This window comes from Jaculus jaculus, chromosome 9, assembly GCF_020740685.1.
Source record: "Jaculus jaculus isolate mJacJac1 chromosome 9, mJacJac1.mat.Y.cur, whole genome shotgun sequence".
In the NCBI taxonomy this organism is placed as follows: Eukaryota; Metazoa; Chordata; class Mammalia; order Rodentia; family Dipodidae; genus Jaculus; species Jaculus jaculus.
In genome coordinates this window covers 109,048,598-109,061,498 of record NC_059110.1, presented here as the reverse complement: position 1 = coordinate 109,061,498, position 12,901 = coordinate 109,048,598, and the positions used below count along the sequence as shown (strand labels likewise).

At 41.4% G+C, this 12,901-nt stretch overlaps 1 protein-coding gene across 2 annotated transcripts in view; it reads right to left on the bottom strand.

Annotated features, from left to right (window-relative positions):
- Skap1 (src kinase associated phosphoprotein 1) overlaps positions 1 to 12,901 on the bottom strand; it is a 360,283-nt gene that overhangs the window by 276,773 nt on the left and 70,609 nt on the right. For both annotated transcript variants that reach the window (XM_045159250.1, XM_045159249.1), the window contains exon 3: positions 9,874 to 9,899. In XM_045159250.1, coding sequence (XP_045015185.1) covers positions 9,874 to 9,899 — 26 coding nt within the window. The remainder of the gene's footprint in view (positions 1 to 9,873; positions 9,900 to 12,901) is intronic.

Here is a 12,901-nt window from a genome sequence, read left to right as displayed (position 1 = left end):
TTAGTTTGTTTGAACAGCGTATTAATGATCAAACAATTAGTATACTAACTTAAAAATACATTAGTCCATTCTTTAAAACCTGGCCAGTAGATGTAAAGGAAAAGAGCATATTTGAAAAGGTATCAAAATCAGTAATTAACTCCAAAAACAGTTTGTGTGTGTCTGCTTCCTATAGCTTAATGTGTATGAAATGCAGCAGATTCGGAAAGGGGGGCAATGTCTGAAAGAAATCAAGCCCCCGAAGCAGCCGTCAAGACTGTTGATGTTAAAAGGCTAAAGCCAAAGGCAGGAGCATTAGTCCTGTGTACATCTGCCCTCCTCATTAATTCCCCCTAAAGACATGGAAAACATGCAGAAAGCTATCTTTTAAAAGGTAGTATAGGTTAGGATATTCTAGGTTCATAACCAGTGCTTATGTTTATAAAATATTAGCATTCCAGAAATAGTGATAGAAAGATACTTAACAATAAATTACAATATTGTAAATTCAGACTTTTTCTTACATTTGCAAACACATCATAAATTTGGACAGTGTTTCTTTGTGCAAATCCTTCTTTTGACTCTGCTAAAACCTTTTGGCATGCATGCAAAGAGTATTTTCATAAATAAAACTTAGTAAAAATCACTGTACACTCCATTAATTCAAAAACACTTCTCTTCAACTTCAAAAGAACCCCCTGCCCCTCTTTTGAGTGTAAAGATGGTGTTTCTTCGCTGGTTTAATGTTTTGCTTCTTGTAGTTGTCATAGCTACATGCTTCCAGTATGTGGCTGTAAGGGATGAGAAGCGAAGCAATATTCATGCTTCCATTCAACATGTTTCAGACATTATAGAGCAGCGAGCTCATAAATCTAACCCCTGAAGTGCTTACCAATAAAAGTTTGGTGCATGCACCCTATAAATGCAAAGCTTCATAACTACATACATGTGGCTTACATGGTCCTCTAGCAGAGTTCAGCTGGGATGGATGAATTTTATGGAAAGATATATGAAATAAGGATCAAAGTTTCATACATACATTTTCTTGCTCAGCTCTTCTTTGAGATATAAAAATAATAGCTATCCCTTTAGAACCACTTGCTAGCACATGGCAAGCCTGCCTCGTGCATTAGCATGCCATTATAGCTCACCACATCTCATCGCACGGCGAAATGGATGAGAACAGAGTTTTATAGTCGAGAAAACTGATGTTTCAAGAAGTTATAGTATTTGCCAAAGCTCACAAAGCTTTTAAGACCTGAGATTCCAGCTCAGATCCGGTTCCAACACTCATGTTCTTCCCACCATAAAACATCTTTGTGTGTGTGTGTGTGTGTGTTAACACTTAATATATTGAATCTGCTTAACGGCCTCTCTCATGCCCACCACACCCACACTTGCTGGAGACAACTGAAGCAAATCCAGCCGAAGGACGCTGGGAGCTCAAGACCACCCTCCAGCAAGTTCGCAAACCGCACATACGCGTCTACAGTCAGTCTACAGAGCAAGTGAACTGGCCGGAGATGATATTCCCACCCCACAACTCATCCGGACTATGTACAGTATTTTACATACCAATTATATAACGATAATATTATAAAACATCTTGAAACAAAAATTTATAAAACATTTCATTATTCTACATATTTTGCTACATGAAGTACCTTATGCAATAGCATACTAGGTCTCAAAATAGAGATCATGTTTTAATCAATCTCTATCTAATGTGTGTGTGTGTCTGTGTGTGTGATGCTGAGGATCAAGTTCCAGAACCTCATGCATGCCAGGTGGGCACTCTACCACTGAACTACGAGCTCAGTCAAGTTCCAGAACCTCGAGCATGCCAGGTGAGGACTCTACCACTGAGCTACATGCTCAGTCAAGTTCCAGAACCTCGTGCATGCCAGGTGAGCACTCTACCACTGAGCTACGAGCTCAGTCAAGTTCCAAAACTTCGGGCATGCAATGTGAGGACTCTACCACTGAACTACGAGCTCAGTCAAGTTCCAGAACCTCGTGCATGCCAGGTGAGCACTCTACCACTGAACTACGAGCTCGGTCAAGTTCCAGAACCTCAGGCATGCCAGGTGAGCACTCTACCACTGAACTACGAGCTCAGTCAAGTTCCAGAACCTCAGGCATGCCAGGTGAGCACTCTACCACTGAACTACGAGCTCGGTCAAGTTCCAGAACCTCAGGCATGCCAGGTGAGCACTCTACCGCTGATCTACGTGCTCATTCAAGTTCCAGAACCTTGGGCATGCCAGGTGAGCACTCTACCCCTGATCTACGAGCTCAGTCATGTTACAGAACCTCATGAATGCTAGGTGAGCATTCTACACCTGAGCTACGTGCTAAGTCAAGTTCCAGAATCTCATGCATGCTTGGTGAGGATTCTACCACTGAGCTAAGTGCTCAGTCGAGTTCCAGAACTCAGGCATGCTAGGTGAGGACTCTACCACTGAGCTAAGTGCTCAGTCAAGTTCCAGAACTCAGGCATGCTAAGTGAGGACTCTACCACTGAGCTAAGTGCTCAGTCAAGTTCTAGAACTCGGGCATGTGAGGTGAGGACTTTACCACTGAGCTACGTGCTCAGTCAAGTTCCAGAACTTCGGGCACTGTAGGGGAGGACTCGACCATTGAGCTACATGTTCAGTCAAGTGCCCGAACTCAGGCATGAGAGGTGAGCACTCTACCATTGAGCTAAATGCTCAGTCAAGTTCCAGAACCTCATGCATGCTAGGTGAGGACTCTACCACTGAGCTAAGTGCTCAGTCAAGTTCCAGATCTTGGGCATGCCAGGTGAGCACTCTACCACTGAGCTACGTGCTCACTCCAAGAATTTTGAACATTTACTAAGGTAGACAGGCATGTACTAAACTCCCACATGACCATTACTCAGCTTTGACAAGTGTCAATTTATGATTAATTATCTACTCTCCTCCTGTTTCTTCCTGCTCTGTCATATTATTTGTCAAACTACCTTTAAAATACCAGAGCACATCTGTAAGCACTCAAAAAATAAAAATTAAAAAGGGAGAAAACCCTAGTCATTGTGGCCCACATCTTTAATCTCAGCACTCAAAAGGCAGAGGTAGGAGGATCACTGTGAGTTCAAGGCCAGCCTGGGACTACATAGTGAATTCCAGGTCAGCCTGGGCTAGAGCAAACCCAACCTTGAAACACAAAACAAAATAAAACAAAAGGGCAGGGGTAACTAGCCATAATGCCATTTGTATCTAAGACTAAAGAGTAATTTCTTCTTTCTCTGTATGCATATGTACATAGTGTGCATGTGTGTATGAAGGCATTCACATGTGTGTGCATGCATGTGCAGACCAGAGGTTAATATCAGGTATCTTTCTCATTTGCTCTCCACTTTATTTATTGAGAGAGGATCTCAATTGAATTCAGTGCTCACCAACTCAGCAAGTCTTAGCCAGCAAGCCTTAAGGATGCACCAGTCTCTTGTCTCCTGAGCTCTGGGATTACAAGTGGGCCTCCATGCCTATGCCTACCTGGCCCCAAAGTAATTTCTTACTAACATAAAATAGGTCTGGGGATATGGCTGGGTGAATAAAGCACTTGCCATGCAAGAATGAGTACCTGAGTTTGGATTCCAAGAATCCACATTGAGCTAGAGCCAGAGTGCCTACAGCCAGACAAGGGTCAGAGACAGGCGGGTTCCTTGGAAGCTTGAGGGTCAGCTAGCCTAACAAATGCAGTAGTGAACAACAAGAGAGCCTGCCTCACACAAGGTGGAAGGCAAATACCAACCCCTACACGGCGCTCTGACCTCCACATGTATCTTGTGACTTACTTGCATGTATCAGCACTCACACACATGTACATACATTATAAATATATATGTGTGTGTGTGTATATATATTCAAAGTAAACAGGGCTCAAATTATAAATTTTCTAATAGATGTTCCTGTTTTAAAACTTTGTTTTATTGGATACATACAAAATTTATGCATTCATTGTGTGAATATATTGTTGGTGTGGTTTTAGTTTTTTAATATTTCTGCTTATTTATTTATTTTGAGAAAGAGAGAGAGAGAAAGCATGGGTGTGCCAGGGCTTCCTGCCACCACACATGATCTCCAGACATATGGCTACTTTGTGCATCTGGCTTTACATGGTACTAGGGAACTGAACCTGGGTCAACATGCTTTACAAGCAAATGCCTTTAATCACTTAGCTATCTCTCCGCCCTCCCCCCTTTTTTTAAGATGGGGCCTCACTAGCTAGTCTGGAACTCGCTGTATAGATGAGGCTGGCTTTAAACTTGTGGCAATCCTCCTCCATCTGCTTCTCAAGCGCTGGGATTATAAATGTATGCCACCACGCTCAGATTTTTCAATGTAGCTTTATAATAACATTTTCTTTATTCAATCTGTGTTATTTGCTTATGTCAAGATATAGCTTTAGGAATCAGTTTACTTTGACATGGAAATAAACTTGTCATCTTGAAATAAGAAAAATAAGATTTTTTTGTTTTATTTTTTTGGTTTTTTGGGGGTTGGGTCTCACTCTAGTCCAGGCTGACCTGGAATTCACTATGGAGTCTCAGGGTGGCCTCGAGCTCACAGTGATCCTCCTACCTCTGCCTCCCAAGTGCTGGGATCAAAGGCGTGCACCACCACACCCAGCTTTTTTTTTTTTTTTTTTTTTTTTTTTTTGGTGAGGGGAAACAAGGTCTCTAAACTTACTGGTCTCCAACATAGTAGTAGTTGAGGATGAACTTGAACTTGTGACCCTCTTTCCTCTACCTTCTGAGTGTTGGGATTACAGACAGGTGCTGTTACCATACCCAGTTTTATATGGTCCAGGGGCATGAACCCAGGGCTTCATGCAAGGTAGGCAAGCAGTCTACCCATCATACTATATCCCCAGCCTCAAAATCAGATTTTAAAAATTCACAGTCGATTTTGTTTCATATTAAAATATACTAGATAATTTTCTCAGAAATCTACAGTGCCCATATACTCAAATAATGTTCAAGCTGGCAAAAATTTCATAGTGCATATTTACAAACAGCAAAATGTAATGTGAGTAACCACTGGACAAAATAATATGACCTTGTTAGCTAGGCATGATGGCACACGCCTGGAATCCCAGCACTGGGCAGGAGGCCCATGAGTTCAATGTTAGCTACATGAGACCCTGTGCCAAAAATACAAAATAAATAAACAGTAAATAAGTATGACTTTCTTACACATGTATGTATAATATCCTTAGCAGTTTTTCCTAAAATATGTCGTTTGTTTAAATTTGGGTCTGTGATTAGAAATTTTAGTATTCATGACTATGTCTTATGGTACTGAGTTTTAAAAAATATATGCTTATTTGAGAAAGTGAGAGAGTGAGGGAGGGAGGAAGAAAGAGAGAGAGAGAGGCAGAGAGAGAGAGAGAGAGAGAGTATGGACATGCCAGAGCCTTCTGCGACCAAAGACTTAACTCCAGACTCATGTGTCACTTTGTGTTCCTGGCTTTACATAGGTACTGGGGAATTGAACCTGGGTAGTCAGGCTTTGCTAGCAAGTACCTTTGACCACTGAGCCATTGCTAGCTCTGGCAATGAGTGTGGAATTGTAAACACTGCATCTTTTGGGTAAAATTTTGATTCAGTATACTAAAATTACCAATAATTAACATATTTTATAAAAAGGGAATGTGAAACAAAATAAAGGAAATCAGTTTGTTCCATGACAAACTGATCTGTCATCAGCCTTAACGAGCAAAACAGATTGTTATTTAGACAGCAGATAGAGACAATCTTGTAACTATCTGATTGCTGTGATAGAAACTATTCTACAGCAAAGCCCCCATGGGTGTTTCTTTATTTCTTTAAGTAAAAAAAATTAAGAAGAAAACATTTGGTTTTTGTTTGTTTGTTTTTTTCTGTGGTAGGGTCTCACTCTAATCCAGGCTGACCTGGTAGGGTAGCCTCTAGCTCATGGCAATCCTCCTACCTCAGCCTCCCAGATGGTGATTTTTATTTTGTTCTAAGGATATAGCTCAGTGGCAGAGCACTTACCTAGCGTGTGCAAAGCCCTGGGTTCAGTTGTTAGCACTACGAAACAACAACAGCAATAGCAGCAACAATAATAATAGCTTTTTAAGTAAGCAGGACTTGGGCTGGGGAGATGGCTCAGTGGGTAAAATGCCGTTTGCCCCACAAGCATGAGGACCCGAGTTTGATATCCAGGACCCACATAAGTGTCGGGCATGGTAGCATGCACCCGTAATCTCAATACAGGGAAAGCAGAGACAGTGAATCCCTTGGACTCTCTGGTTAGCTAGCCTAGTTGAATCAGAGAGCTCTCGGTTCAACAGCTCTGTCTCAAAGAATACAGTGGAAAGCAATAAGGAAGACACCTGATATTGACCTTTGCCCTACCTCTACAGGCATGCACATACACACATACAAACGCACATGCATGCATATAAAACACACACACTCATACAAACACACACACTAAGCAGAAGTCAAATTATCAAGGCTATCATGCCTTGTCATAAAATAAAAATGTCTTTTTCGTATTGTTCAATTATATCTAAGCTCATTAAAAGAAGTCTTCCATTTATATTTCCTCTGCATTAAAGCAATAGTTGTTGGGATTGTGTTTTCTTTTCAGATGAACATCATTTAGGAAGTGACAGTGAACCAAAAATGTGAGGGTGGAAATGTGTGGGAAGAAATGCCATTATTATTATAAACATGCTACATTCTCCTATGGTTTACTAGGTCTTATACTGTGTTAGATGCTTATACACGCTATCACTAATCCCCAATAACCTTGCAACGAGACAGTAAAATACAGCAATGATGGGTAATGGCTCTGAGATGGGCCTGGGGTCTCACCGGGGTGATGGAAGTGTGCTGAACTTAGGTAGTGATGATGGTTGCAAAACTCTGTGACTATACTAAAAACCACCAGCTTGTGCACTTTAAAGAGATACATTTTATGATATGTGAATTATATCTCAATAAAGCTGTTCTGAAAAATATGTGCTACTAAAACGATCTAGAAATACGAGGTTGTCTATGTTTAAAGATCTTTCCTTCCAGGCATGAGATGGGTTAGTCCAGGTATCCTGAAGAACCAAAGTGTTTAGAAAAATGCACAGAATTAATAAAATTCACCCCATCCTTTTCCTGCACAGAGGGTGGTACCATATGTAAAATCACTAGGGAAGGGCTGGGCATGGTGGCGAACACTGTAATCCCAGCACTTGGGAGGATGAGGCAGGAAGGTGACAAGTGCTAGGCTATCCTGGACTACATGGTGAACTCAAGTCCAACCTGGACTACATAATGAGACCCTTGTTTTCAAAAACAAAATCAGCAGAGCATTGGGGGCACAAGCTTTTAATCTTAGTATTTAAAAGGCTGAGATAGGAAGATTACTATGAGTCTGAGGACAGCCTGGTCAAGCTGTATTAGACTTAGACCCTGCCTCCAAAAAAAAAAACAGGGCTGGAGAGATGGCTTAGTAGCTACAGCATTTGCCTGTGAAGCCTAAGGACCCAGGTTCAATTCCCTAGTACCCACATAAACCAGATGCACAAGATGGTACATGCATTTGGAGTTCATTTACAGTGGCTGGAGGCCCTGGCATGCCTGTTCTTTTTCTATCTGCCTCTTCCTCTCTCCCTCTTAAATAAATAAACAAAATATTTTTAAAAAGAGGGAGTGGTGGTGCATGCCTTTATCAGCAGAGGCAGAGGCAGGAGCATCACTGTGCGCTCAAGGCCAGCCTGTGACTACAGAGTGAGTACCAGGTCAGCCTGGGCTAGAATGAGTCCCCACCTCAAAAAATCAAAACAAACAAAACACAACAAAAAAGCAAAAAAAAATTAATTGAAAAATGCTAGGAAATTGTAAGGTCATCACTTTTGTCCTTTTTCACTTCTCTCAGCCTTGTGTTACCTAATTTCCTTGGGCTTTGGGATTCTTCGGCTAATTGTTCTCTTTCGAAAACATTTCCATTCTTCTCGTCATCCTATCATGTCCTGCAGTACCTGGCACAGAGCAGCTATTACGTCCATCTACCCCACCAGTGTCCAAAGCACTCTGCCAAGAACTGACCCCTCCCTCACGCCACTTTTGTAACAGAAGGAGTGAGGCTGGGGACAAGAACGTGAGATTTTCTAGTTGAATTTTTCTTAATTTATTTCCAGGTAAGCAATGATTTTGCTATATACATTTTTCCATCCTTGTCCAGGAAAAAAAAATGCAAATTTCTTTTCTAAATAAACTATTTTCAACCGTTCCCTTGACTGTTCTACATCTGTCCTTCTGTGAGACAGAAAGGGGTGTGCCAAGGCTGGCCTGGGTCACGTGATGACTGCAGTACCATCGTGAGGAGAACCTGGGGAAGATGTGTGCTGTGTCTTTAGTTCAATGTACTTTCCTATGCTGAGCTCCAAAACCATTTTCTCTCTTCAGCATATTATTCTACCACCTCGCTGACACTAATTCTTTATTTCTTCTCAGGTAATTAATTCTACCCTCACAGTTCCATTCACTTCTGCCAGTTCACAAACATGGCCTGCCCCCTGTGGATTTTGGTTAGCATCTGTTAAACGCTGAACTATAGGGCCATTCTCTGAATAGTGAATTTCATATTTTGTGAAGCAAACTGTTACATTATTACATGTGATTCTCTATCTCTCCATCTCTGTTCTCAGCTATGAAAGCTTTAGAACACGACATCACATTATTAAAAGTAGGGTGAAGTATACGGACCTGAACTTACAAGAGTCAAAAAATAAAGCTTTTAAAAATATATGGTTTTATTTCCTAAAGTTGGCTTTTAAAGACAGCCTCCTATAGGCTTGAAATACATTAAAACAATATATGAGCTAGGAAAATAAAATTTTAATAAAGGTAGTACCATCACTCAATGCTTTAATTTCTTTAAAGTATTACTGCTCAGTGAGATGGAGTACGGTGACAGTAGGAAAATACAAAGTGCTAGAGAAGTTTACAATTAGGTTTTAAAAAGTTATAGAGTCAAACAATTCACAAAGCTATTTGTAAATTTGATCTAAAACTCTGTGATCTCTGAGAAAATGAAAACCCTCCATCTCTAATAACTTCAGATAATTAATACTCAGGATGATGTCTTTGATGTTCACAACCAGAGCATTGAAAAGAATGAATGCAAGTAGCAGTTTAGACACCCCCTCAAACTATTTGAATTTTAAAAAATTCCAATTTTGAACCATTTAAAAATGTGTTCTAATCCTGTCTCTCTCTCTCTTTTTAATTTTGCATACAGCTGTCTGTTGTACTTTCCAGAATCATACCAGATGCTGAGTTCATCAAGAAAAAGTAGGAAAACAATGGTTTGAAAGCAATTAGAAGCACCAAGGCTTCAGTGAGACTCATATTAAAATGTGATATCACTGCTCTAGGGGGAATTTTAACATGGCTCCATTTCTGACACTTCCTTGCTGCCAGACAGGCTTTGTAGAAGGGCACTGTGGTGGAGGATATAACGTATTGGAATTTGTTTCTGTAGCAAATGAAGGATTAGCTGGGTTGGAACCCACCCAAGGTTTTTATTATGTACTTGGCCACTATGTTATTTGAATGCTGCAGGATCATGTTGACATCTGACAAAACTGAAGGCATAAAAGCACACTCTTCCTTTGGTTCAGTTCAATAATACAGCAACCAGCCACTCAGAAGGTGGGAAGCATAGAGCCTATTATTGCTAAAAAGCAGGGCAGGGGCCCCCAGTAGGGTGAAGGTTAATTAAACACTCCACTAACTTTCCTCAGAAATGGCTGGTTCCCTCTCCCGAGAAACTCAGAAGAGACAGTTACACTGTCTATAGACATTCTTCATATTAAACCACACATGGTCAGGGTACTCACCTTGGAGTTGAAAATCCCAACAGTACCTGAAATATGAGGGGGGAAAATAGAGATAAGTCAAACTTGGATTTCTCAATTTTGATTGACGTACAATGTCTATAGCACCTAGTTCAAACTCCTAATCCAAAAACCAGCCTGAGTTGGCTTTGTTTGAGAAAAGCAGGTTTTCCCTGAAGTTTAATAGATTCTTAAAGGCTTAAAAGCTACAGCAGTGGGCTGGGGAGATGGCTCAGTGGTTAAAGGTGCCTGCTTGGAAAGCCTGCTGCCCTGGGTTCAATTCTGTAGCCACCAGGTAAAGCCATGGTGCAGGCATTTGGCACTCATTTGCAGTGGTAAGAGACCCTGGAGTGCCCCACCCCACATCTGTGCAAAGAAATAAGTAACTCTGAAGCAATGTACTACAACTTCTAGATAATAGTGATTTTAAAGCTGGAAAGGTCCTAGGAAGGAACCTTGTAAGTGGTCTATAGTTTCTCATCAGGATTGCTACTGGGGGCTGGGAGAGATGGCTTAGCAGTTAAGGCCCTTGCCTGCAAAGCCTAAGGACCCAAGTTCTACTCTCCAGAACCCATGTAAGTCAGATGCACATGCTGGTGCATGCACCAGGATTTTGTTTGCACTGGCTAGGGCCCCTGGTATACCCATTCTCTCTCTCTCTCTCTCTCTTTCTCAATAAATAAATAAATAAATAAATATTTTAAAAGTGCTGTAGGCTTTGAGCAGAATGGTTCTTTGCTAAAACACCTGTATCATGTATTACAAGGTGATTAGCATCACTGGTCCTGGGTAGCAAATGACCGTGATGCTCCCAGTTATGACAGCTGCTCCCCCCCCACACCCACATCAAAACATCCTCAAATGCATCTTACTGCTAAAGTGTAGTAGTGAGGTATGAATAGTTAACTTAAGATTGTCTAACATTCTAGTGTCTGAGCCAAGAAATGGGCCCATGCAAACCATTGTATCATCCCCTCTCCTCGTATTCTGTGAAACCACTGGCAAAACAGACAAACCTTAAAAGTCTTAAAGTATTGAAACAACCATGATGGAAATGATCATTTATAAATCACTTCTGTGGGAACTAATTTGCATTGTCCCCCATGGAAACAATGTCCGACATGTCCACAAAAGTCTGATTTACTGCCTTCATAGGAACATTACCTTTTTCTATATCAATTTTTCTCTTGTGTATATGTTCACCCTCTTACTCTCAACCCAGCCCTTTCCATTAGTACTTATGCTTTTATAAAAATAAGCAATTCAAGCTGGGCGTGGTGGTGCATGCCTTTAATCCCAGCACTTGGGAGGCAGAGATAGGAGGATAGCTGAAAGTTCAAGGCCACCCTGAGACTACATAGTTAATTCCAGGTCAGCCTGGACCAGAGTGAGACCCTACCTCGAAAAACCAAAACAAAACAAAACAAAAAAAGTAATTCACCTCTCCCCCACTTTACATGCCTCGACCAGCTATCCCATTCCCCTCCACATCACAGTGAAATACTTAGGAATATTTTCTATCCCTGAACTCTTCACGTCTTTACCTCCCACTCATTCCCCAACATCATCCAATCAGGTCACAGCGAATGCACTTTAAGTTTTGCAAAGGACATAAAGAACTTCATGTCACTAAGTACAATGGATATTTTTCTAGTCTCATTTTTGTTTTTTAGGAATGCACAACTAAATTTTTTTCTGGGAAGAAAAGTTCACAGGTTTGGTTAAAATTTTAAAAGTGTCTATAACCTACTGACTAAAATTGCTTGGCTACTTAGAGATCAAAAGCTCAGAAAGTGGGAAGGAAGGAGGTTAGTAGAGAGAATGAATGTGAGGTAAATTATCAGAAAGGAGGAAGAAAGTGGAGAATAAATCTGATTTTTCCCCCCAGAACCATTCTGGGCTGACAATAAAGTGAAGGAAAATGTGAAAAAAAGGGGGGCGGGTGCTGGAGAGATGGCTTAGTAGTTAGGCGCTTGCCTATGAAGCCTAAGGACCCTGGTTCAAAGCTCGATTCCCCAGGACTCACGTTAACCAGATGCACAGGGGGGTGCACGCGTCTGGAGTTAATTTACAGTGGCTGGAGGCCTGGTGTGTCCATTCTCTCTCTCTCTCTCTCTCTCTCTCTCTCTTTCTGTCTCTTTCTCTCTCTGTGTCTGTCACTCTCAAATAAAAAAAAATAAATAAATAAACAATTAAAAAAAACCCACAGGTGAGAGGACAAAGAAAGGTCAGGACAATTTTGATGCAGTGGAGAAAGGGAAAGAAGAGGCTTGGAGAAAGAAGAGAGACCTTAAAAGCTTCAATGTGTGGGAGAAAGGGGTCTTCCTATCCATGTGTGAGCACATGTAAACTGGAACTGGCTGACATTTAGGAAAGTTGCATATAGTACTAAAACAGGTCACTCTACACCTAACAGTCAGTGACACTTACCACGTACAAAACTTCTGTCAAACATAGCTGTGCTAACTACTTTTCTCATGGCTGTCACCAAACATGAGAAGTAGCAACTTCAGGAAGAAGGAAGCATTTATTTATTTATTTAAAATAAAATGTTTTAAAAAATATTTTATGTTTATTTATTTATTTGACAGAAAGAAGGGGGAGGAGAGAAAGAGAGAGAGAATGGGCGCGCCAGGGCTTCCAGCCACTGCAAACGAACGCTAGACACGTGCGCCCCCTTGTGCATCTGGCTAACGTGGGTCCTGGGGAACTGAACCTGGGTCCTTTGGCTTTACAGGCAAACACCTTAGCTGCTAAGCCATCTCTCCATCCCGAAGGAAGCATTTGTTTTGGCTCATGGTGTGAGGGAGTACAGACTCTCCTGGGTGGGGATGCATGGGACCGTGGCAGTGGGTGTTAGCATGAGCTCTTTACATTTAAGGTGGCAGTCAGAAATCAGAGCGCTCAGTAGGAAATGGGAGGGTGTCTATAATCTTTAAAGGACTGTCCTGTGTCTTCCACCAGTTAGGTTTTATCACTTAGTTCTACAACCCTCCAACATAGTGCCAAGAGCTAGGGACCAAGTGTCCAA